Below are 27,126 nucleotides of genomic sequence, written 5' to 3' on the forward strand. Positions count from 1 at the left end.
ACTCACACCAGGAAGCAACCTAATACTTCCGTATATTGCTGTCTCTCACCACGCTCTTAAATATTTCACTGGGGTTAACATTACCCAGATGTCGATGACTTAAGCTCTCAGTAACCAGCTCTAGAGCAATCTTGTCCCCAGTGGAGGCTGCCTCTCTGGCCTTGGGGTTGTTGAGCTTACTTCTTCTAGGGTGGTCTCTGAGATGCCATAACTGGAGATGCCAAGGTCTGAGAGGCGGTCATCGATCTCATGGAAGAGTTCCACAAAGGCACCCTCCTTAGCAGCTTCACAGGGCAGCACGTAGGTCAGTTCATGCCCAATGTCTTCCACCAGCCGCGCTTCGGACACATGTTTCCTGATGAGGTTGGAGATGGCAGAGACATCTGTAGGGACCAGAGTGCGAAGGTGCTCAGACATCTCAGATGCCACAGCACGAGCCAGCATCCCTGCCTTTTCCCTTTGCCTACCGCTCGGAAGCACTCCCTATACACCATATGTCCTAAGATGCCAAAACCCATTGGCTCATTCGTCTCTGGTACGAGAACTCCAGGAGAGCAAAGACTGTCTCTAACTCATCTTTATGTGTAAGCACACATACAAGGTGTCTGACGGAGAGGTGACTTGCTCAGATTGAAGCCTTAATGTGTATGTACCAAGACTTTTCTATGGAAAATGAGTTTAGAAACCATAAAAGACGCTACCCTTCTGTAAACTTTCAGATAAAGCTATCCTTTCTTTACCCCAGAAAGATGGCTAATCAAACAGTTTGTGAGAGCAGAAACCTTCTTGGGAAAAGCCAGCTGCTGGGACTGGATAGAGACTTCCCATGTGCTATTTTCATTCCATATGCCACTGGTGATACTGGTCTCTCATAGGCACTGCTCAAGGGAAATCGAAATGTTATTCCCTATCTCCTGGGCTCTCACCTGTCTCAGATGCTGAGTTCAACTCCCTTCCTGCTGGCTTGGCCCTCCGAATCTCACTCAGCATCTGGCTGAATCCACTCTCCCCGAGGCATTCCCAGACTCCCAGCCACATCTGTTCTCCAAAATATTGCCCTTCCAGCCCCAAGACCAAGCCCCATGCTCCCCAGCAAGCGTTAGGCCAAGCCACCACCAAGCTGCATTCACTCCCACAGCCACCCAGCCCAACCCAGCCCAGCAGCAAACCTTGAGTCAGCGCCACCAGCCTCTGCACCTCTCCTCCTCTGCCTCCACTCTGCCCAGCTGCGGGGAGCTCAGGCACCACCTGAATAAGAAACCCCAGAATCCTTACCGATGGTCAGCGTGTCACTTTCATGGTCGCTGCCCAGGCCAGCATCAGAACTGCTCTGAGAAACACTGTCCTCCTGATGGCAAAGAAGGAGGTGAGAACGGGTCAGGGATCGAGCTAGGTGTAGACACCACCACCTTTGATGGACAGAGCATCCAGGGAGTTGGGCTGTATAAAAACCAGGGCAGAGAGCTTTTCCTGGGAAGTGTGCAAGCTGGCAGCCACAGGGCTTCTGAGGCCACTGCTCAAGGGTGTGTGGTCTGTGTGGACGGCCTCGCTGTCTAGGGTGAGAGACGTCAGCAAACCGAGTGACTGTTGACAGAACTGTGGCCTCAGAGCAACGCCATCAGACCTTTGCCAACGGTCGCAGCATGGGCTCTTCCTAACTGCTTGCCTAGTTTAATGCTTCCTAAGTGTTTAATAGGCAATCAGTCACTCAGGCACCTTATCGACACACAGACATGGATTCAGTAGGTCTGAACTCTGAGCCCAACTCACCATGTTTTTTAACAGATTCCCAACTGAGCCTGATGTTGCTAAGTCCTCAGACCACACTTGAATAAGGAGCTCAACACTTGCTGGGCAGGTAGGTGGTATGGTTAAATTAAAAAAAAAAAAAAAAAAAAAAAGAAAGAAAGAAACCAGATCCAGGTGTCTAGCCCCAACTGTTATGTACTTGCTGGGAGATCCTGAGTATGCCACAAATTCATACAAGCCTCCCACTCATCTGAGATTATAAACATAACACTGTTTGCCGGGGGGTTGCTTTATACTTTGAGGTGAAGAGTGTAAAAAGTATTATAAAAACAGAATAAAAATCGACTATCACCCTTTTTTTTTTTTTCCTTTTAAACTCACAGGTTATATATACACGGGGATAAATTCAGCGTATAATAAATAGTTCATGTTTCAGTTTCAAAGTTAAGGTCAAGGAGATTTAAGACAAACGAGCAGCAGGAGTGACAGGGCGTTTTGTAGCCATGGCTCTTCTTACCTCTCGGCAAGTCTCTTTTCTCTGACAGAATCAAGCCCTCACAGGACTTCTCTCCATCACTCAGGGTACTTCCAGAAGGGCTATAACATGGGCTGTAACAGAACTAGCGCGGTGGGACCAGACCTCCTGGTCCTTCCACGCAGGAGCTCTGATGCACTGCAATAGGCCCACAGAGCAAGGGGAACGTCGCCGCATCTTAGCGGCATGGGGCACGGGTGTACAAGCCACCTAAGCCAACAAATCCTGGCTGCCTAGTCCCCATGCCAGCCCAGCCCCAAGATGGCCGCTCACCTTTTTCAGACACGACACAGTGCTGCTACTGTTTCGGCAGGAACTGAGGGACGATTCCACATCTTTCTTGACCAGTGTCAGGTAGTAACCCGTTCCCAGCTGGTTTTTCAGAAAGAGGGAGGAGCCCACACAACACAGCTTCCCATGGGAAATGATGGCAATTCTGTCCCCCAAGATGTCCGCTTCATCCATGTGATGTGTAGACAAAATAATGGTGCGGCCTGCCAGGCACAAACACGAGGAGAGGGGACAGTGGGACCTGTCAGTGCTCACTGATCATAGTGGCACAGACGACAGAAATGGCACCCATGAGGAAGACCTGGGGGAGGCCTTTAACCCCAGGATGGCAAAGCTTGGGGACAGGTGTTGTTGCATTGTCACGAAAAGGAGGGCAGTATTGATTTGGGAGCCTGCTTCACTGAGTGTGCTAAGAGGTTTACAGACACTCCCATTACTCAGGGCCAAAATGAACAAGGAAGCAGCCTCCAGGCTCATGAGCCTCAGCCTACAGCACAGTGTAACTGCAACACGCAGTATGCTTACACCCTTCCTGCTAAATAACGAAGCATATGCTTTAAGGATCTTTGCAAAGCAGGTCTCCCCCCTCCCTCCCACAGGAAAGGCACTGAACTTTAAGTAGAGGCTCCAAGCTTTTCTTAAGAAGCAACTCTGTTACCCTAACAAAAAACAGGCACAACTCTCACAAGCCCTTCATGCACGCACGCACGCACGCACGCACGCACGCACGCACATGCCCAGTTCATGACTAGGAGTAAGTAACAGCATGTACCTTGTCGGTATTTCAGCAGGAGCTCCCATATTCCCCGGCGAGAGTAAGGGTCCACACCTGCGGTGGGCTCATCCAGAATGACAACCTTGGATCCACCTACAAAGGCCAGGGCCACAGACAGCTTTCTCTGCATCCCACCTACAAGACAAAGCAAGACACGTGCTCAGATGGTGAGCGGAGGTGGAGGTGGTGAGACATGACTGGAGGAACCCACCTGGAGACAGAGAGAGGGATATGTCTCTGTTGCCAACCATGGGCGGTAACAACCTTGGACTGGGGGGGGGGGGGGGGGGTGGGGGGGAGGTGTCTGTCTGGAGGAGGAAGGAGGGGAAGGTGGGGAAGAACGGTGGATTTCCACAGCTCACCTGAGAGCTGACTTGTTTTGCTTTTCAACTTGCTGGGGGGTAAGCCGACATCCAGGGCCATCTGCTCCATCTCTGCTTTCACATGCTTCTCTGAGAGCCCCTTTAGGCGGGCATAGAACCAAATGTGCTCTTCGACAGTCAGCCTGGGGGGAAGGGGGGGGCAGGTCAGCTCTGAGCTCAGCGGGATGTATATGGCACATTTTTCTTCTCTTCCACACCATTCTCGCCTTTAAAACATAATCAATTTCTTTTAAAAAATAAAATAAAAATAAAAGGTAACCAGAGGAGGAATTCAGGGTACACAAATAGTGAGCCATACAATGGATCCCCTATATCCTATGCCCAGCAGGCCTGGTCACAAGGCACCAGCCAGGAAGCTCCAACTTTATTTTTTTATTTTTATTTTATTTTTTTATTTTTGGTTTTTCAAGACAGGGTTTCTCTATGCAGCCCTGGCTGCTCTGGACTCACTTTGTAGACCAGGCTGGCCTCGAACTCACAGTGATCCACCTGCCTCTGCCTCCCAAGTGCTGGGATTAAAGGCATGCGCCACCATGCGAAGCTCCAACTTTAAATTCCAGGTTCCCAGATGGTCCTCACTTCATTGTTCTAGTAACCATGTTGGCTCAGCATTCACTTGGAGTGAATGAACCGCAAAGGGTCTCGAGCTCTAAGTTTAAGGGGAGGGAGGCCCCTGGGGAGGGCCAAAGCCCAAGCTACTGAACTTAGATAAGAGCTATACGATGGATGAAAAGGCTTTGCCTGCTGCTCGAGGCCTCAGGACATTTGTTGTTCCAGCACCAGAGAGCTCAGGACGTTCTCTGTGCTCCTATCAAGGTTCCTTGGGGATCCCACTTGCTGGTGGGACAACATGAGTGGGAGCAAATGAGTTGAGCAGGGAATGCGGGGGGGGGGGCACTGCTGTTTAATCTCAACACAAACTAGGGTCATCAGGAAGGGAACTTCAATTGAGGAACTGCTTCTATCATATGGGCCTGCAGGCCTGGCTGCAGAGTGTTTTCTTGATTAGAGGTTAATGTGGTAGAGCCCAGCCCACTGTGGGCGGTGCCATTCCTAAGCAGGTGGTCCTGGGCTGTGTAAGAAAGCAAGTTAAGCCAGCCAGGGAGAGCAAGGCTATAAGCACCATTCATTCCTCTAATTCCTCTATGGTCTCTGCTTCAGTTCCCACCTCCAGGCTCTTGCCCAGACTTCCAACAGTGTTGGGCTGTGACCTGAGAGTCCTACAACAAAATTAACCCTTTTCTCCCCAAGTTGCTTTTGGTCACTGTTTTATCACAGGAGCAGAAAACAAACTAGAACAAGGAGGAATGCATCAGAAAGGTAGAGGAGCTAAATCACCCTCCAATCTAATAATAGAGAGCATGGCTTTCTAAATCCCATCAGGCACCTGGACTGATGCTACAACATCAACTCCTTCCCCCCTACCCACCCCCACCCCCGCCCCCTGCCCAAGTCAAAAGGCAAGTTGGTCCCCATGTGTGAAGAGATAAGACCTAGCGCTCCACTCCCGAAGAAGGCACTTTCTTTAGTATCACCCTACCCAGAACACCAGGATCCCAGGTCACAAACAGGGACACTCCTCCCTGCACTCTTCTTCTACTCACATGTCAAACAACACATTATGCTGGGGACAGACTCCCAGGTTCTGCCGGATGGAGCTCATCTCAGAGCGAATGTCTTTGCCCAGGATGTAAGCAGTGCCAGAAGTTGGGGGAAACAATCCAGTGAGTATTGACCTGAGGACAAGAGGAACATACTCAAGAATCAGGCCGCCCTGGCCACATGACTCAGTCAGTACCACAGAGATAGGGCAAGGAAAGCAGATCACACCACCTGACATGCCCTCCCTACCTTTCTAATGAGATCTAATAGATGCCCACAGAGTGGAGAGGCCATTTGCTTTAGTGAACAGATAGGCATGAGCCTATATCTTTAGAAACAGAAGTTTTGGTAAGAGCATCACCTGGAAATAACACTCCTAATTTGCAACAGGGGGTGTGCTCTTTAAAACACATTTTGTATGGTTAATATCTTGTACATAAAAAATAAAACAAGAACATGTTACTAAAAAATAAAAATGTTTGCGTTGCATGGTAGGATGTTTGGAAGTCTCAGTCATGTTCATAACACACTGGTTTTATCTTGAAGAAGGAAAAACAAACAACAAACAAACAAAAACAGCCCGTCACTCCCAAAGATCAACCTTGAATGACTGAGGGGCCACACTACAAATCATAAGCTAACTACGGTATTCTATGACCTGTCCCCAACTTCACAGGTCCCAGGGAAGACAGAGGGAGAGGGCTCCCAGGCCTTCTCTCATCTGCTTAGAGACAGACTTTCTGGAACTCTCCTTCCTCTAGCTTGTTTGATATTTTCTTTCCAGGCTCTTGCTTAGCGGCTCTGAACCAACCAGTACAGAAACAACCTCAGATTAAAAGGAAACCAAGGAATTCTGAGCACTGAATAGGAAAGGTCATCAAAAGATTTCTGGCTGCTGTAGGCTAAAGGAAAACCACTTAACAGAATCTGGACCACAGAAAGCATGCTCTTGGTTAGGTGGCGCATTTCATTCCCATCATGCTCCACTCTTAGTCCGGGGACCAATTCAATTTCCTTAGGTCTGCATTCCTAAGCAAGGATTTCTCGGGACAGCCACACCCTCTCCTTACATGGTGGTGGTCTTCCCCGCTCCATTGTGGCCGAGGAAGGAAGTGATCTGGCCCTCGTAAAAATTCAGCGCCAAGCCATCCACAGCCACCTTCATGCCATCTCGGTAAACCTTCACTAGGTTCTGAATGGACACGCCCAGCCTCAGATGTGTGGGTTCCTCTTCCATGCAGACTGTGACAAAATGGAGGAGACGGATATGAACCCACAGGAAATACTGACCTGACCAGTGGATGCATGAATACAAAAGCCTAGGCTGAGACCTATTAGTCTGTTGATGGAGAAAGGCTGCATAAACAAAGTACACGATGCCAATGGTCATTTTTACAAAAAATATCTTAGAGCATCCATAGCATGGAATATTACTCAGGGGAAAAAAAGGCAATGAACTATTAAAATACATCAGAATTTGAATGCCTCTCAAAAGAATTTTACTGAGGGAGGAAAAGATCCACTACCAGAAAACTGCCTGTTATCCAGTTCCATTTCTGTAATGTTCTGGAAATAACAAAATTATAAGAATCAAAACATGAGTATTTAAGGGGACATCAGGGAGCAAAGCAGGAAATGGAGAAGCCATGACCACTTAGCAGGAACACAAGTGAGCTCAGCAGTGAAGAAACAGTTCTGCATCTCCACTGAGGAGCTAGGACACAGATCTACCTCGACGATAAAATGTCCCCAGATCTCACAAAATGACTGTGGAAGGAAGAATCCAATGGTCTGAGAACTGTACCAATGTCAGTTTCAAACTCTACTTTGGTCTTAGGTTTGAAAACCACTTCAGTTAGGGATAGCATTACTTCACTGGGGGAGCCACATGTAGAGTACACGGGAGCCTCCTTGTGTCCTGTGAGTCTGCCTTTCTAAAACAAACATGGTCCTTTGCGTGATTGGATGGTTGTTTCAGGAAAGGGAACGAGTGCCTGCTGAGAGTCAACACAGACAGCTCAGGAAAGGGGATGCCAGCCCGAAGCTGAAGAACAGGAAAGGAGTTTGTAAGTCAGGTGAGCAGGAGAAAAGACTCCGCTGTGGGAGGAAGCACTGTGGACCAAGGTCTGGATCTGTGGGAGAACATAACACGCTCCAGCACACACAGTGAGAGGAGCTGAAGGACAGTAGGGACAGTGGGAGATATAGCGGGACAGTGCATGTGGGCGCCACACTAAGGAGCCCCATACCGTAACACTGGAGATCTGAGGAAGGCCACAGAGGAGAGACCTCCTGACAGCACAGGAAGCAAAGGGGCCTGCTGACTGACAATGCAGGGAAGATGCAGACTACTGACAATGTAGAAGGAAGCCACACTGAGCAGAAAGATGCAAATGCAAAGCCCAGAAAGAACTAATGCATCTCTAGCTGCAGTCAGGACCTGTGTGAGGACAGGTGAGCAGTTCCGAAGCACGGGCTGAGACTATAGCAGCCACCCACCAGCCACCTCCAGCATCCCTAGCTCAGACCACCATAGCAAAGCAGGCAGAGAGACTAGGTCCACAGCCATGGCTAACTGTAGCTGTCCTGACTTGATAAGGTAGTACAATCATCAGACAAGGGAGAGATAAGGGTATAACTGATCAGAAAAACAAAAACAAAAAAAACAAAAAACAAAAAACAAAAACCCTATACTTTCCTAGATGTGTGGAGACAAAGGAACAGCTCCCAGGAGCCACACAGCTCCCAGGAGCCTCCCAGGCACTGTGACAGTGCCTGGGAGAGCAATGTCATAGGTGCATTCAGATTTTTCCACCTCTAGAGTGGCTTTAGAGTAGTTAAACACAGGACACAAGCCCTGTCCTGTCAGGAGGAGTAGCACCAGGTGTGCAGGTCAGCAGTACTTTCTTTTTCTTTCTTTCTTTCTTTCTTTATTTATTTTTGCTTTGATATTTTATTTATTTTTAAATATATTTTATTAAGTTATTCATATTATATCTCAATTGTTACCCCATCCCTTGCATTCTCCCATTCCTCCCTCCCTCCCATTTTCCCCTTACTCCCCTCTCCCTTATGACTGTGACTGAGGAGGACCTCCTCCCCCTGGATATGCTCACAGGGTATCAAGTCTCTTCTTGGTAGCCTGAAGTACTTACTTTCTGATGCTCCCTTCTGGCCGGAGCTGCGGTGGCTCTTCTCATCGCTTTCCTCACCAAACCAGTAGGACTTGGTACAAGGAAAGTACCAGGGCCTGGGAATCCCATATTGTCCTGAAAGCAAAGCATAAATGCAATCCAAGCTGACGTCTTCTCACTGTTTCTGGCATTTTCTAGCCAGGCCCTCTTTCTCCTTGATACATTCTTTGGGGAAGGAATAGACTGGAGCTAAGGTGGAGGGAGCCAACTACCCTTTGCTGAAACCTACTGTGTAGATCATATATTTTGCACCTCTCCACGGCTTCCCAACAATTCCCTAGATGGTAACATCATCCTCATTTTAGAGATGAGCAAACTGAAGGACAAGAAGCCTACCCAATGTCACTTACCCAAGAAATAGGACACAGAATTTGAATCTCAATCTATACAATGCAAATTGCATATTCTTTTCTTTTTTTTTTAAACAAGATTTATTCATTTATTATGTATACAGTGTTCTGCCTTCTTGTACCCCTGCACACCAGAAGAGGGCATTAGATCACATTATAGATGGTTGTGAGCCATCATGTGGTTGCTGGAAATTGAACTCAGGACCTCTGGAAGAGCAGTCAGCGCTCTTAACCTCTGAGCCACCTCTCCAGCCTGCAAATTGCATATGTGATGGAGAAAGTTCAGATAGAGTTCCCTAGAGGGTAGTCAGAGGGTGAATAGGAGCCTGACTTGCCCTCCTAAAATCTGATTGCGTATGGAGATGTATGCCAAACAGGGTGCCTGTTGCACTTAGCAAAGAAGGTTTTAAGGAAAGCATCAACATCAATTGTTGCTGAATACTAATTTACCTTAAACCACGGGAAAGCGCTGAGACCCAATATATACATTATTCATAACCTGTAGTTAATCTCTCCTGGGGCTTCCTCCTCTGAGGACACAGAACTAAGAACGCAATCAGCACTAAGAGGAATCTGCCAGACCCTGACCTAGTGTGTCCCAACTTAGCTCATCTCCAAGCACCAACATTTAACAGCGGCACGACATCACGCAAGTCACTTCAATCTTCAATTCTTGGATGCCTCATCTGGAAACTCTTTACAATAACAAAGTCCACAGGAACCTTCTGAACCAGCATCTATAAAAATGTACTTTGCACAGCACCTGGCAGAGCGGGCTCAAGAGATGAGCGACACCGTGGTAGTGACGGGGGTGCCCTCACTTGTACTATTTGTTTTTCACAGATTTAAAGCCCAAGCCACTTCCCAGGGAGCCCCCTCCTTCGGCAATGGCAACACAAAGAAAGGGCAGCTCTACAGGCAGAAACGGCCTTTTCCCTATCAGTTAGCCAAAGCAGTATGGAAGCCTGGGGTACCTGGAAAGACGCCTTCAATGTACCACGTCATCACCCCATAGAGGAAGGTGTCAAAGAGCATCATGGACACTGCGGTGGTGAGATTGAAGCCATCTTCCTCCACCGGGCTCTCAAAAAGATTGTCCCATTGTACCCCGATGCCTTGCTCCTCAAAAAGGGCAAAATATTCACAGCCAAATCCAAAAGCCACAGGAGACAGAAGACTCTGAGAGAAAAAAAAAAAAAGGGCAAAAGTAACTGGTCTACGTCCTTGCCTCTCTCATTTTTCTCTTCTAATGTAAATTTCACCTTGAAAAATTTGAATTTGCAAATTACATCAATTATAAGGCATGTAAGTATTCTCCTAGAGTCCCTTTGGAGAAGCAGACTCTCTTGCAGCATATAAAATGATTTCATTTATAAGCATTCATTATGCAGACATGTTTCAGAAATGCACGCATGAGAGCAGGTGAGACTTTTAGAACTGTATGCTTCATAAGATATTACAAGGCTCCACGATCCTGTCCCCTGTCCAGCCTCATGCTGACATTCATCAAGGACTTTTTTTCCCTCCCTGATCAGTCATTGAATATTCAGGATCAGAGAAGCCACTTCAAGGCTTGACATCTATGAGACTCAGCTTGAGGCACTTGCAGCACGCCAAGGGCCTACTAATATCTGATCAGGGACCCAGAGGAGAATGTGGTGAGTGGCTCTCACTAGTCTTATCACAAGCTCAAAGACCACACCTACACTGCGCAAAGGAAAAAAATGTCCTGGTCTGGGGGGGTGGGGGCGGGGCCAATAAGTCACATTCAGTCTTGTTCAGTCTAGAAATATTACCCAAGTAAAGCAACACAATGGATACAAGAAAGACTAAGGCCAAGAATGAGCCATTGGTGGCCCCAAGCTATCCATGGACGTGACTTTATTATGACCAAAAAGCTAGAAGATAAGGAGTAGACATGGTATCTACTGTCTAAACTAGACCCATCCCCCAGTGTCATTTATCTCCACTCAGTTCAAGGTACAATTATATGGTCTATGACAAAAATAAAAGTAAAAATAAAAAAATAAAAAATCAAATCCAACCAGTAAAGGCAAAGAAGAAACAGTTTAGTAAGAGAGGAGTACAGAGGGACCGTCCCACACCCTGGGTGTCGGGGAGAGAGGCTGGGACCAACCAAGTTACTCACAGCAAAGAGCTTGATGGAGAAGCCCACATAGTCCTGCCAGGCTACACACAGGACGTAAGGCAGGTACAGCGTGAAGTAGATGATGCCCCCACAGGCTGCTGCCAGGTTGGCCCGGGAGAAGAGAGTGCTAATGAGGAAGCACTGTAGGATGGTCACCACAGCAAACACAGACAGGAAGACGAACACCACGCTGGGGTCACTGTAGGGCAGCAGGTTTCCTAACTGGGAGAGGAAGACTCTGGGTAAATGTGTAGCCTCAGCAAGCCCAGTCGTTCATTTATGTGATCTTAACGCTGGCTTTTGCACATAATGCTTTCATTGTGTATAAAATAATGCAGGGGAACTATGCTGCTCGGTTTTTCCGAGGAGGAAATTAAACACAAGAGAAATAATTTTCTGGAGACTACATGTGAAAATTCACAGCGGAATTGCACTAAGTACAAATTCCAGAATTTCTACTTCATCTCAGTGGATAATTTTGCTCTCTGTTTCTGACAAAGATATAGATATTTTGCTTCTCCTTGCTTAAGCACAACTACTGCCTCTAAGGAAAAAGTTGTGTGGAACAACAGCCCACACATCCTTTCTCTCCAAAAGCCTAGGAAAAAGGCCAGGCGACTTTAACTTTTCCCTGGCAACTACAAAGTCTTCATTCATAAGCTCATCTGAATTCTTGTGGATATGAGCTCATCTGTAGACATTGAAGCAGGCCCTGTCAACATGCAGTTGACTTAATCAGTTCCCACACGCTGGCCACAGGACCCCTACCCTTGTCACAAGGCTTAGGTCCTTGCCCTCAGATACCAGAGCCTGAGAAAAGAGGTTGTTTCAGAACAGCACGCAAATAAATCTTGGTTCTGTTACACTGCAGTGCTCTGGTGAGTCTCTGACCTTCCCTGAGCACTCAAGGGGTCGTTGTAGGGAGGATCCACTGAGGCAGCCTACAGCATTTACTCCGAACAGTGCCTGCCATCAGTGGGCACTCATATGTAATACATAGTGCCTGGTATTAAAATGTGTATTATATCTTTTGTTCTCTTTCTCCCTCCTAGAGTACACAAACATTTATAAGAGGCACCTTTGTATGAAATAACTATTGAAGGAAAAACTTAAGAGTTGATTTGTGTATAAGAGAAAAAGCTCACTGCCCAGACTCCACTTTAAGGGAAAGCTTACCTGACTACAGATAAAAGACATCCAGATGCCAGCACCTCTGTTGTCATGGCTGAGAGCCACTGAGCCTAGAATATTCCTTTCCCTGGTGTACTCCTATGAACCCTCACACAGGGACTGACTAAGCAGGGCCGAGGATGTCAGGCCTTGGGGAATAAGAATCTGGACTTTTCAGCTCGATGAGGGACACTCCTAGACAAGCTGTGTGTCCTGCAAGCACATCCCACGGAGCTGCTGAACCATGGTCTAACCCTCCCTCTGCCTCTGCATGACCCAGTGTGTCCTCCACCCCCTAGATACTGATCCCTAGTAAACATCCATACCCCAAAGTCTGCCTCAGCCTCTTGTTCCAGACAACCGGACCTGTAGTAGCGTCTGACCTTTGGTCTGTTTGTGTTTACAGACGTGCAAACAGTCCCCACCCAGTACCCCCTGTGGTACAGGTCAAGCCTGCACTTCTTCAGAAGCACGGGCCCTGGGTTCTAGCCGTTTAGCAACTAACCAACCCAGTGGGTTGATCTGGGACAAGTCATTACCCCTCTCTGGATTTTCCTCAAGTCTGAAATGAGGGAATCGCAGATGACACAGAAAGCCCTTTGCCCCCTTAACTATCTTCTTAGGCTACTCAAGAGGACCTTGCCATGAGGAGTGAGCGAGTCCGCCTTACCTTCAAGATGACCACCAGCAGACCAGCGCTCACGAGCAGAGGGATGAGGCTGCTAATGAACCAGCTAAACCAGAGGATGCCATTGTCCAGGCCCATGATCCGCATGGTCTCCTTCAACCGTGCCTCCTTCTCATATACAATGCCCTTGACGATCACTGCTACAGAGTAAATCCAGGCGAGGGTCATGAAGAGAGGCATTGACCGGCTCATTACCCGCAGGAAACTGGAAGCACAGAGGAAAGGCATGGGAAGGGTAAAGGAGACACATGTAAACCAGCCAGAGATGCAAGGTCTTGAACGCTGGAGCAAAAAACACATTTGGGTCACCAAGAAAAGGCCCACAGGACTCTCAAATGACCAAATGTTTCGTTAGCAGTAGACAGAGATGGAAACATGGGCTGACAGAATGTAGCCATGCAAAATTTCTTTAGGGGCTCACTTTAATAACTAGGAGACTGTTAGGATGATATTAAAATAATGATAAATTACTTTACTAAGTGCTGAACACTAAGGGTGGGGCAGAATCCACCCTGGTCTTTCACTAAAGGTCAGTGTCTCCAAGATCTCCCATTGATTCGCTTTCACTCAAGAAACAGGCATGTACATATGCATTCCACCGGGAAACTGGTTATCTCACAAAGATGCTGGCTTGTTGGTACACTCACATGTCATCAACATAACAGGGGTAGGGCATCTGTTGCACATAGACACCCGTTTTCTTCTCAGTTCCCGTCAGCACCCTGATGATCGCCTGCTCCACGACATCCTGCAAGTAGGCGAAGCCCCCCCAGACATAGCGCATGTCCTCAAAGGGGTCAGCCCGGGGACCAGGGTCCCAGTACCTAAAACCAAACAACAGATGATCAAACATTCCTACAAAGCCCACACTGGAAAATCCAATTATCTATAGTGCCCCTACCCTTTCTTGGCCACTCTTCCTATTTTTCTATTTCCCATGCTTATCACGGTTGACAAGTCCATGGACGCTTGGCTAGAAACCATCACAATGAACACACTCCTTATGGGTATATTTTTCCTTCCCTTTTATCGGTGACTATCCTTGCATCAGATGGGCATACTAGAATTTCTTCAACCACTCCCTTTTCTCAGTTCTCTGTCTCTTCTTATAAAAATAGGTATGTCTGGCATGGAGACCTCCTAAAGCTTTGCTTTCCTTTCTTTATCCTCACTTTGTGGATTACTCTTTTGAACAGGAATGCTGAAACAGAAAGGCTAACATTTTATAGCCTTTGAGTGACCGTCCCCAGCAATGGAGTCTTACCAAAGTCACGCTGCTGCTGACTTGTTGCTGAAATCCCTTCCAAATTGTTAATAAAGCACCCCCAAAGTCACAGACATCATCCAAACCATGTCCTTGACCCTTGCAGGCCTGGACTTGTGTGGCGGGACTCAACTTACCCATCCTTGATCTTGTTAGTCCTCTCAACATTGTCGATGTCCATCCGAATCTTGTACTTTACATGGTGGGGAAGCTCCAAACTGTCAGGAGGGACCCCCGTGAACACGATGCCAGCCCAGAACTTCCTGTCATCCAGCAACTCCATGGACTTGTTGATGAGCCAGACTTCCGTTGGGATGGGCTCCAGCTTGTTCAGGTTGACACACTGACAGGTGGAAGGGAAGCCTTGTTAGAACACCGGGGACCGGAAACACACGTGGTGGCCTCAGCTCAGGAACCAGCTGCCCGAATTCCTCAATCCTCACCACGTAACCATCTCTACGGTAGTTTCCCAGGTTTCAACCAAGCTTAGAACTGAGTGAAGTACTAAATGTGACTTGTATTGTTTTGTGTGAGGGGAAAACGGCCATATTTTATTCCCCTCCATTTCCTTAGCAATGCTAAATCCCAGCAAATAACCAACTAAAAATTAGACAAGAAAAAAAAAAAAAAAATCTAGTCAGCCCTTTTCCTTTCCATTATTTTTAGGATCAAAGTTTTAAGGTTTTATTTGTCCCCAGTTAGGTTAAGTTTCATAAATAATGCCTTTATAATAGAGCAATTTATTATCATTTGGATCTAGAATATCAAGACATAGGAAAACCTAGAAGATCATAGATAGAAACATGCGTCCATCGGAAATAAAGCTAGAAGTCACTCGCTCGTTAAGCCATTCATCTAGTGTTTATCTTGCTCATCAGGCCTGCATAGCTGTACGTGACACTACACATTCATTCTAAGTCCCCCTCCTGCCTTTTGCTTTATTGCAACATCTCAAATGAAAAAACCCTTAGCCTTTGCTAAAGGATGTGCACAGCAGACCCTCACCTCCATGAAGCGAGATATCGTCTGGATGGCCTGGTTGGTCTCGTTGAAAGCATCTCTCCACGTATATACAGAGCCATTTGGGGACTGAACATCCTCTGGGTTCTTGGCTAGAAACGCCATGATGTCTTGGGCGGTCCAATCTAAACCATCCAACTTCTGTTCCCAAAACTGGTCATTGCCTCTGCTGTCTAACAGCGTCTGTCATTCCAGGGAGATTGCATGAACAGTGAGCGTCAAGTTCATGGAAACGAGCACTACATGACACACCACACAGCCCTTTTCACACATATGGTCTGACTGTGTATCTTCACAGGAATGTGTAAGACACAGTAAGAAAGAAGAGCGCTAAAGTTGAAAACCCATGGTTGATGTTGGCAGAAAGGCTGGCCGAAAGGCTACATGGTAAGCTGAGGCACCAAGTCAGATCTCTGAGTTTGCAGTTCACAGGCTTCCCACCGTACCAGACAGCTCAGGTTAACTGTTTTAACTTTAACAACAGTAATAATAGCATGCTGGGGGATCTATAGGCATCAGGACTCACACAACTCCATAAGGGTGTGGCTTTGGTACTGTCACACACAGGAGAATGGAACTTCAGGGATGTTAAGGTCGCTGATGAGCAGGAAAGGCAGGGTGGAAAGCAGGCTCTGATTCCAGCGTACCCACTGCCCTGTGTCACCCTTCTCTTTGGAGACACGGTATAATGATGCCAAATAAAAACCCTATCTCTAGACTGAGGCCATTGTTAATGCTTAGTTGAGGGACATAATACTGCTGGTTAATCCAGGGAGAAGATGATCTTTCCTAACCCCAGACCAAATGGATCATGATGTAGAAAACGAGGCCTATTTCCCATCACCTGTCAATGTGAAAAAAAGGTACAGGTAAGCCATTCTGGTCCTCAACCAGCCAGTCCATGGGGACTGGGGCAGAAGTCAGCACGATGCACTGCCAGGAAAACAAGGCAACTGCTGACCGGGCACAACAAAAACCCAGGTGCCATCATCATTTACCAGTTTCCAGGGACTGTGAGGTCCTTGCTCTACTGAGCTGGATCTCCAAAAGCCTGATACCAACTTCTGTAATCAGTCTTCTTTTTCCTAACCTTGCAAGCTGTTCCCCTGGGTGGCTTCCTCTTTGTTGTTTTAATGGGAACATAATGATTGTACAGAGTGTATCTACTACAATTTCATTAACTATTCCTATACTGTGTGGCATTTAGTCTATCTCCAATTTCTTACAACAACAATCACTACAGTAATAACATTTTCTCTCTCATGATGAATTCTTTAAAATTATTGCTGTAAGATGCATCCCTGGGGTGTGTAAAACAAGGGTACAGCAAATGACACATTCTTAGTGGGTTTTGAAACTTCCATTTCAAATTGCTTTCCATGATGGAACAACAATGTACATTGTCACCGCTGAGGTACCAGTATAATTCTTTTTGTTAACAGAAGCAAAATTGTACATCACAGAAGTCCACCAAGGCATGGGTTAGCAGTTCTGAAACTACTTTACTTGGATACTTGGAAGTGAATGAACAAATCAGAGTCAAGGCAAGGGATGTTGGCATTGGCGTGAGAGCCCTGCCCAGTGTGGCTTCTGAGCAATAAGGCAAGAGGACAGACAGACCAAAAGAATGTACCCAGTGAGGTCACTGACTCTACAGCATCTCTAGGGAGCTTGAAAAGAATAGAGGACCTGATGTTTCATATAAATGTTAGACAGGGAGAATGCAGGGCATGGAGATGAGGGGCCATGTCCAGTTCAGAACAATAAAAAAATAAAATAAAAATAAATAAATAATAAAAAAGCAGGTTAGGTGAGAGGGTTCTTAGACTCAACAGAAAAGTGCCTCCAGATCTGGAGGATATGCAGTGCAAGCCAATAAGACCAGCAGCAACAGAGAAATGACAGCTTAAGGCAGCAAAGTGGAAGCTCCAGGCATCGCTTCTGTACCAGGCACCAGGATACTGAGGACTGAGAAACCCAAGGTGGTAGGCAGGTTAAAGTAATACTCCGCAGATCAGGGAAGAAAGTACTGGGATGAGGCTCCTCTGGTTTCCATGGCAGGATCACAATTCCCTAGCCATATCCCCAGATCAATACCCTTCTGCATTGCAGACCCCAAAAGCCATCAGCATGTTGGCATCCCCTGGGACCCCTGCCTGTCCAGGTAAAAGTCAAGACTCTCCTGGTACCCTCCTCTTCTTGCCTTTTTACCATAAGCTGTTAGCAGACCTCCTCTTTTGCACTCAGCCCTTGGTACCCACTCATACGGTCTCTGCCCTGGTGTCTGCCTTGTGCCCATCTGTCTCCTAGAACAATGCATCTTCCTCTCCACTTACCTAAAACCATCTGACGCCCTCCTCTAAACTTCAAGCTCCTTAGCTTGACACATAGGACCCCCAAGGCCTGCAGGGCCTTTCCTTCCTGCCTCTGCTTCTTCACTTCTGCGTCACACCAAGGATTCTCCAAGATATGTATCCCTAGTGAGCACCACCATGTTTATAAGAACTTATCCCTGAAGATCCAAGAGTTTATGAGCAGCTGCAGTCTCCAAAGGAAACTCTTGATTAAAAAGCAGGGAAGGCCAGACATGGTGGTTGGGGCCTGTAATCCCAGCACTGGGGGAGTCTGAAACAGGAGGACTGCCATGTCGTCATCCTTGGTGACATAGTGAGTTACAGACAAGTCAGAGGCACACAGTGAGACCTTGTTTTGGGCATTTTGCTTTGGCTTTGGTTTTTAAAAGAGTAGGGAAACATCTATGTAGTCCCAAATTCGAATAAAATCCTCTAGGTCCCCAATCAAGGACAATACATGCAGTGAGCATCAAACCCCTACCCAGATCTAGCCAATGGACAGGACATTCTCCACAGTTGAGTAGAGAACGGGATATGACTTTCTCACGTACTCTGGTGCCCCATATTTGACCATGTCCCCTGGATGGGGAGACCTGGTGGCACTCAGAGGAAGGATAGCAGGCTACCAAGAAGAGACTTGATACCCTATGAGCATATACAGGGGGAAGAAGTCCCCCTCAGTCACAGTCATAGGGGAGGGGAGTAAGGGGAAAACGGGAGGGAGGGAGGATGGGAGGGTACAAGGGATGGGATAACAACTGAGATGTAGTATGAATGAATTAATAAAAAAAATTATAATGCAAAAAAAAATCCTCTAGGTCCCTTCACTTTGACGAAAACAGCCCTATGTGGTACAAATATGGATCCCAAAGAAACAAGGCCTAGGGCACACACTGCAGTGTTTTCTATGGTCAGAGCACATGAATCCCTTAGAAGAGAAAGATGAGCTCAAGGAAGAACGATGCACCCAGAGTGAAAACCTGTGCGTGACTCAGAGTGAATGCAGACACCTGTGCCGTGACTCAGCGTGAATGCAGACACCTGTGCCGTGACTCAGCGTGAATGCAGACACCTGTGCCGTGACTCAGCGTGAAATGCAGAAGACTGTTGCTCTTGACTCAGCGTGAATGCAGAAACCTGTGCCGTGACTCAGCATGAATGCAGAAGACTGTTGCTCTTAACTTCTCACCCAAGTCCCCTGTGTAGAATTCTACACCGGTATCAGAGCACTGAGGCATCAAAGGAGGCTCTGGCTCCTCCATCTGCAGAGACTCTCTGAGCAATAACCTGTCCCCCGTGTCCCTAAACTACCAGAGAAGTACAGCCTCTAAAAATCTAGCACATCTCAGGTCCCAAAAGTTCAAGACCATAAACCTAGGGGGAAAAAAATCTTCCCTTGCTTCTTGAAGGCAGAAGAAATAAAAGGAAGTGTTCTCTTTCACCATGGCAATAGGAAGGTGTCTAATGGCCCCCCAAGGCGGGGATTAAGTGATTGCAGGGCTCTTGTGCTGATTCGGGGGAGATACTGCATTCTCAGACTGCTGTCCCTTTGAACCTGATTATCTCTGGAGCACTCATCCCTTCCAAGTGGCCCCCACACGTTAAGGGCTATTCCATCCACTCCACCACGGCAGGGCTGCATTCACTCATTGCCTGGAGAGCCAGCATCCCTGACTTATCCGCATGCCAGAACACGCTTCTATCCCCATACCTCCTTCTAAGACCTACGGAGACAAGGCAGGCTCAAGAAGATACGGTGCCTACTTTAGTGGCTAGAGCCAAAATGAAAATACTCGGCGTCCTGCAGTCACCAAACTCTACTTCCTAATTCTGGTCTTCACTGGTTTTTGTTCAAAGCTGCTACTGGACCATGAGGGACACTGCTACAGATATACCTGGGGCTAACGCTGCTTCTACAGAGATGGGAGCCATATGGCCTTCTGCTAATCTCAATTGGATTAACTTACAGAACCGTCCTCTCAGGTGTTTCTGGGAAGATGTCCAGAAACCTTTTCTAGATCAAGCAAGCAAAGTGAGTAGAGAGATGCTCACCCGGACAAGGTCCATCTCTTGGCTGCTCTCCATGAAGGTCCAGATTTGGGGGCTGAGTTCTTCCCACATGCCCTCCAGGTCATGGAAGACAGCCAGCTCCTGGAAGGTCTTGTTCACCTAGAGTCAGGTAGGGCACCAGGATTCAGACAAACAGAAGAGAGGCAGAGGCACTGAGCATTCCGGGGGTCCCCTGAGAACTACCACCCATTACAGAAACCTCTGCTCAGTCCTTTCCCTTCCTTAGGAAATCCCCCCCTCCATAGCTGTAATCCAAACATCTCAGGGCTGGGGAGCTGGCTCCCAAGGTTGTATGTGGGATTTTTGACTACTAAAAAGTCCCATTACAGCCATGTGCATACTCAGCGTACTCTCCCTGAAGCTGCCTTCACTCCCTACGTATCATTCCAGGGCGACTCCAGAGAAAAGAGTCCTAAGCCTAGGCAGCTTACCTCAGCCATGACCTGTCTTGTAGCTGGAGTATCAGGTGTATAGAGAATCTTTCCCACAAGCAGTGGCTTGAGTGCCTTCCAAATAATGCGAGAAAGAGGACTAGACTCTAAGCTCTTCATCAAATCATTGCAGTAAGGCGCTACAAAGGAGATAGAAGACAGACACTCACTTATACACATGGCCAGATGCCAACAGGACCTGACAAGGTTTTTGGAACCATGTGGCCAGTATAGGGTGCAAACCCCCAGTCTACCACTTAACAGTCACGCAGCGAATAACTTCCCTTATCTAATTCTGTTTGTTCTGCTGTAAAAACAAGAGTTTGTAACATCTACTTGGCAGAGCTGTGAGGAAGATTAGCTGGGCATTTCCAGTGAGGTCTCTACAGCACTTAGTACCTGAAATAATGAAGCCTTTCCTAAGACTCACATCTGAGCTGATCCAAAAGAATGTTCTGACTATGCGCACGTGCCATCCCAGCTCGAGCTCCATACCCTGATGCCAGCTCTCACAGCTGTGCATCCCGAAAACAAACAGGGCTCTCCCTGTGGAAGCCAGGGGGCTCCATTCAGACTCTAGTTAAAAAAAAAAAAAAAAACGAATAATTTCTTAATGATTAATAGATCTTATCAAAAATATATCTATATTTAATAAAAAATTCAAAACTGAAATATCCAAAGGTCAAATGGACAAATGGGCTTGGTTTTAGATACCATCTAACTTCTATAAGCAGCTTGATAAATAGATGATAAAATAGTGATAACAAAGGTAATGAATTGGGAAGCATACAAGGGATCAACCCATGACCTCACTCACGGCAGGTGAGTACTCTACTGTTCTATCTCCACAGCCAGAATTTATGTTTCTAAAGATGTGCCTTCAGTGATATCTTGTGTACACAGAGATGCCCTCAGATTGAGCTGCAGGCTGAGGAAGAGCAGATGGGTCCACAGAACTGCCTCCACCACCATCTTCTTCAGGCTTGTAGAGAAACTTGTAATGTTCCAGAGTGCTACACTCCAGAAAACAGGCTTTTGTTCTCTCTCTAATCAGCCACACGCAAGAAGCTGCTGAGGGAAACAGAGGCAGCCGGATCTCTGTGAGTTCAAGGCCAGCCTGGTCTACAAAGCTAGTCCAGAATAGCCAGGGCTACACAGAGAAACCCCGTCTTAAAAAAGGAGAAGAAAAAAGAAGAGGAGGAGGAGGAACAGGAGGAAGAGGAGGAGGAGGAGGAGCTGCCTCACTCCATGCCTGCAGTTTGAAATAAAGAATAGCTCAGCTGTGTGCTGTGTGGAGTTTTCAAGAAAAAGATGCCACTGTCAGAACCCTAACACCGGATCCCTGCTGCCACCAGGCACAAGACACCTCCACACAAAAGTGCCCAAGTGTGGTAAGTGGATATACAGTTACAAGCTTTTTTAACACTGTCTTTCGGCTAAGAATGCAAAAACAACCAGGAGATCATATGTCTGAGGGGGACAGTGCACACTTGCCACCACCGACAGGAGAATTCACTGGGAAGAGCCAGGAGGAGGTGGGCTTGAGTCCCGGCTCTTGGGGGTCACTTAGGAATGCAGCTTTAACCATGGCACTTAACCTCTGGGCCTATGAACTGTGAGGTTCCGGAACCATCCTTGCAGGGTTACTATTAGGATGAAATAGGGCACTTAAATAGAATGCATTATACATGGAAAATTCTGCCTTAATGTTATACTTTCTTGATTACTGTCACCCACTTTAAAGTTTTTCTTTTTTAATTAAGCTTACCTCACAATACTACTACTACTACTACTAATTTTTTTTTTTAAAGCAGTATCTCATTATTTTTAGAAAATTTTCTGGCTTTACTGAGGTATCACTGAAAAATAAAAATGATATGTATTTCAAGTGAACAAGCTGACGCTCTGGTACCCGTGTCCACTGTGCTGTGATTAACAGAACTCAATCAAGCCAACTAGCATGTCTATCACTTTGTGCAGATGCCTGGTGAGTCTGTGCAGGAATGTAAGATTAACTCCCTTAGCACCATTTAAAGATATAACCCCGGGATTACCAAACCCACACTGTGCTGTCCACTTCCTCCCTGGAGCACATTCATTTTGCACATGAGAAACTTTGTACACTCTGACCAACACCAATACCTTCATCACCCACTCTGCCCCCTACAATCTCTTCTCTTACCTGCTTTATAGAGGTTTTTTTGGGGGGGGTGTTTTTTCTTTTTCTTTTTTTTTTTTTTTTATGTTTTTAGGTTCCACATACGATTGAGTTCACATATGATGAAAACTGAGGTGACTTTCTGATCATGCTACTAAACACCTGGGATGTGCCAGGACCTGCCCCCATTCAAAGGACTGAGAAAGATTCTCTAACCGAGAGCTGTGTATTTCGAGGATCCCAGACCCCTGTGTCACCGAGCCCTAAGGTAGGGATGAGGACACAGCTTTGGTTGGTTGGCATAGACACTCACTTGTAGAATTGTCATAGAAGGTGTCCATGTCCTCCTCCGTGCCATTGCCTCCGAAGAGGGCTTTGTAGTTGTTATCTTCATACCAGTTGAGTGACTTAATCTTCAGCCCCCCACCCTCTGGGTGGCCACAGACAATGCGAGACACAGCCTGGTAGATCTGGGTGGAGGAGCTGGAGCTGTTCACGTTGTTCAGAAACATCACCTCCTGCCGCATGTCACTCCAGCTCCGTGTGCTGAACAGCTGGGGTCAGGAACAAGGGGAGAGAAAGGAGAGGGAAGGGTGGGGGTGCGGGGTGGTGGGGAGGGGAGCAAAGGACAGACAGAACAAGGGTTGGGACAAGAGCGAAGCAAACACATTATTTCCTTAGCGTAAGGCTATGTTCCAGAACACGCTGCGTCTAACGTGATCTCGAAGCCTTGTGATGGTTAAGCCAGGTCCTTTTATCTTCCATCTCGGTGCTCAGACCTGCAGCATTTGAGTGCTGAGTTATCCCCAGCTGGTGGTCTTCCTAGCACCTGCCCCGGGGAAGAACACCAGCTCACTCTCCACCACAGCTCCCTCCGTACACTTTCTCTGTGGAGCACCCTTGGCACACAGGAGAGGGCAGCCATTTCTCTTCTAGCCCAAGAAGGGTGGCTGTACTTGAGATCATCTGAGTGCACAAATGGACTGAGTGTGTGGCACTCTCCATCTGCTGCAATGTCCCTCATCCTCCCTTAGTCACTCCAGCCTCTTCCTCAGTACGCCAGCCAGAATGTAGACATTTTGCCCAAGGAAGCCACATTAATTCCCCTGCCTTCGGCTCCTCTGGCTTCCCTCCTGAATCGTAAGCATGCCCCCAAGCATGCTGCAGTAGCAGCACTTTATGGCTGCCGCTCTCCCTGCTTGGAGTACCATACGTTCTCTGGGAACCCACCAGCAACGTCTATGGAGCCAGCTCACCCCACTCCCTTTAAAACGGTTATCTCATCATTCTTTCCACCTCTTTTATGTGATTTACTTGCTTTCTTCATTGCACAGATCCCTGCAGTCACATCATCAGCTGACCTGTTTATTTCTGATTTCTACACTGCTGTGAGCTACATGATGGCAGTGAGGTCACTGTGCTCACCGCTGAGGTGAAACAGGTGGCAAGGCCAAGCACCTGGCCTGTACTGCGTAAGTGTCTGCAATGCCACGTCCGGTCCTACCTTCTCAGTCCCGTCCTGTCCACCTTCTCTCTCACCCACATGACATTAATGTCAGCTTTCATGCATCCTCATATCCCACCCCCCACCCCCCCGCCAGGTCAGCTAATGCACATATTCTTTGAGAGTCTTTGGTCTATTGCAATCATCACAGGGGCTTGTGATGAACTCTTGGTTGGAGCAGACTTTACAGGCCCCGAGTTCACACTCTACTCTGACCAATTAACTTTCTAGAAGTCTGTGGGCAAACTGCCTACCTTTTCTGAGCCTCAGTAACTGCTGTGAAATAGGCCAATAAGAAGCCCCTCCCTGTGCCATGTGGATGATCCAAACAAATGAGGTCAAAAAGCCAAAATCCACTTGTGACACCCTGTGTTTTCTTGGCAACAGTTGGGCTTTGAACATAGCAACTAACTTCCTTTCTAAACACGGACCAAATAAATGCATTTCCTTATCATTACCCAGAAAAAGTAACGGGTGACATGTGATCAAAGTGACTTGAGGTGATCTGTCAGGAGAAGCAGGCACCCATTGCTGGTGTTGGACCAGAAGTAAGCAGGTTCCAAGAGACGGCCAAGAAAAATGTCCACAATTTAGTTGGACCTTTTCTACCCATTCGGCCACAGAGCACATCATGAGCTTGTAATTGTTTTGTTTCATCCAATTATAAAAGCAGGGACAATGATAGAAAAGAAAATCATTGGAACAAACTTTGAGTTTATAGGCACCACCACTACCCCACCCGCCCACCCAACCCAACCAAATCTATTCCTGCTTTGCTTTCTCCAAGGCTCGTAATGAGCAACAGGGGGCCTTCCAGAGCAGTTCCTGGCATGACAATGTCAAATCACAGGGCCCTGTGGAAACAGACATGGACTTGTACAGCAGTTTCTCTTTCTGTCTTCTGGAAGAACCCTAACTGGTCCAGCGTCTCCACTTATTCAAAGGTCACACCCCTCAGAACCAGAGGAGCAAATAACAGGGTGACAAAAGTCTGCTCCTAAAAGGGGTGCATGAAAGCCAAGCCATCTGTCAAAGATGCCTGATCAGAGTTAAAACACAAAGGAGAAAAAAAAAGATGCCCAACAATGTGATGTGTCTAATCCCACAGTTGTCTGGGCTTTCTAAAGGCACTGCTTGCTCAATGGCAAATGTGAAATATTTCTATTTTCAGAAGACAAGGTAACTTTTGATATTTAAGGGAAAAGATTATATAAGCATGGAAAATGAGTTAAAGAATCAACTAAAAATAGGGCTGGACCAAGTCTGAGAAGACTTCCCCCATGAATTATGTTCCAATATGCTGGATACCGTAGCCTGCCTTGTGTTTCGCCCATGACCAATGGGACAGACAGTGTCTGGGATTCATGGGAAGGGTGACACCATCTACTCTGACATGTGTGACAACATGTAGACCTAAAGGCCAACTCATCTCACCAGGAAACCATATTCCCAATGCTGAGCCTCCAAGGCCAGATTTCACAAGACCAAAGCAGGCCTAGGAAAACCACAGCACGCCCATAACCATATTCCCAATGCTGAGCCTCCAAGGCCAGATTTCACAAGACCAAAGCAGGCCTAGGAAAACCACAGCACGCCCGTAGGCCAGCAAAGGCGTGCTTTGATACAATGGCTGCATGGGTGGCCTTGCTGGTGAAAAAGCAACTTGAAGAGGCTGCTGTGGAAGAAAGGCAGTGTACAGGGTGGGAGGGGGAGTGAAAGCGAGTTCTCCTCTTCACAAACGTACAGTTACCTAAGGGCAGAAGGAGCTCACAGAAAAAGGTCAAGACTAGCCATGGGGCCCTAAGCCACTAATTATCTCTGCAACATTGATGCATTTTGGTTTCTTCTTCTCCAAAGGAGATCAAAACTGATAAATTTTTAAATTACTTGTCCTTCTAAATTTTAATATGGTATAGCATGTTCAAAAGACAAGGACCCAGTTAGGAGAATTCAGAACTAAAGAAAAAAACAATAGCAGCTAGTCTGTCCACTATGGTGGGGGTGGGGGGTAGAATACCACAACTTACCTCTTGGGCAAGATCCCCTAAGCTGTCCAGCAATGTTCTGGTGGCTTCAGTCAGATGCTGGGTCAGGAGAGGATATGTAGCATTTAGTCTTGTCTACAAAAGGGGGGGAAAATTATTTGTCTCTGAGCTCAAATGCAATCCTAAACTCTCTAAATAGAAAATAAACAAGAAAACCAAAACCATTCCCAATCTTGAATTTAAAAAACAAGAAACCAACTTCTAACCAAAACAAAGAACATTGTACTCTAACTGAATTCCTGTTTTGTTTAATTTTCTTCGAATAAGGATTTCTCTCTGATGAATGTTTGTAGGAATACTATTTAAGGTTAGTGAATAGACAGCATATAAAAATATCTCATATACTGCACATAGGTGGGCACATGTTCATATATGAGTGTGCATGAACATGTGTGTATGCACATGTGTGTGCATGTGTGTCCAACAAAATTCTGACCAGAAAGTCCCAACTCTATCTACAGTTCTGTAAGATACAAGGCCTTGAGAAAAGAGTACACGATAGTTCACAAAAATAAAGGGAAGAAAATATAATATTCAATGATAACCAAAGCAAGAGAAGGGCTCTCCTTTTGTTCTGTTGAGTCAGCACTATTTTCACTGCTTTGAAAACTGTAAATTTAACACAGAACACTATATTTGTGTCCAGTGTTAGTCAACACCTTGCATTTACTAATTAATGTATTTAGTTGTTATGACACATAGCCTAGTTGCACAGAAAACATGAGAAAATAATTAATTAGGCCCAAAGGAAAGATAAATTATAATAGAAAACTTAAGGGAGAAAAAAAACTCCAGTCTCTGAAACTAAAATTGCTGTAGAAGGAATTCCAGCTTTGGGAAGAATATGGAAGAAAATCTCCATGGGGAAATGCAGCTTTTCTCTGTGTTTTTACATGTTTTGTTCAATACTGTATAAAAACCTTAAGACTGTTAGGCCATTTTGACGACGCTTGTCATGGCAAAGATTGTTGTGACGTCATAACGCTGAGGCTACACAGGAAGAACTAGAAGTGGATGGACTAGTGTCAGGAGCAGCCTTTGAGGCATTCTTTTCTTTGTATTTTCTGACACGTTCTTTTAAAGTAAACCCCAAATGCAGAATATTGAGTTATAAACATCACTCATATATATATGAATCCAGAAAAAGGAAGAAAGTGGGTCTACATTTAAAATGTAAAAACTATATCAAACAATACCATAAATGACCTAAAAGATTAATTCAAAGACAAGAATGGATTAAAAAAAAAAACTTTAGTATAAAATGGAACACCCAAAAGCAATCAATATTAACCAGATGCACACGCATCAACATTGATTAATCTCAAAAACCATAAGGGTTCAAGAGAAAGAATAGGGGCATCTCAGCACACACACATACACAGTGTGAACACAGG

The 27,126-nt window shown here is 46.5% G+C and overlaps 1 protein-coding gene across 1 annotated transcript in view; it reads right to left on the bottom strand.

The window, feature by feature from the left end:
- Abca1 (ATP binding cassette subfamily A member 1) overlaps positions 1-27,126 on the bottom strand; it is a 124,188-nt gene that overhangs the window by 31,355 nt on the left and 65,707 nt on the right. The window contains exons 8-25 of the mRNA XM_051162082.1: positions 25,715-25,807; positions 22,497-22,737; positions 20,026-20,165; positions 19,577-19,693; positions 15,156-15,353; positions 14,288-14,493; positions 13,534-13,710; positions 12,869-13,091; positions 11,029-11,250; positions 9,854-10,058; positions 8,491-8,604; positions 6,406-6,577; positions 5,338-5,469; positions 3,713-3,855; positions 3,348-3,485; positions 2,558-2,778; positions 1,276-1,348; positions 181-383 (exon numbers count right to left, since the gene is read on the bottom strand). Of these exons, the coding sequence (XP_051018039.1) occupies positions 181-383; positions 1,276-1,348; positions 2,558-2,778; positions 3,348-3,485; positions 3,713-3,855; positions 5,338-5,469; positions 6,406-6,577; positions 8,491-8,604; positions 9,854-10,058; positions 11,029-11,250; positions 12,869-13,091; positions 13,534-13,710; positions 14,288-14,493; positions 15,156-15,353; positions 19,577-19,693; positions 20,026-20,165; positions 22,497-22,737; positions 25,715-25,807 (3,018 nt within the window). The remainder of the gene's footprint in view (positions 1-180; positions 384-1,275; positions 1,349-2,557; positions 2,779-3,347; positions 3,486-3,712; positions 3,856-5,337; positions 5,470-6,405; positions 6,578-8,490; positions 8,605-9,853; positions 10,059-11,028; positions 11,251-12,868; positions 13,092-13,533; positions 13,711-14,287; positions 14,494-15,155; positions 15,354-19,576; positions 19,694-20,025; positions 20,166-22,496; positions 22,738-25,714; positions 25,808-27,126) is intronic.

The sequence above is a fragment of the Acomys russatus genome, chromosome 2 (assembly GCF_903995435.1).
Source record: "Acomys russatus chromosome 2, mAcoRus1.1, whole genome shotgun sequence".
Lineage (NCBI taxonomy): Eukaryota > Metazoa > Chordata > Mammalia > Rodentia > Muridae > Acomys > Acomys russatus.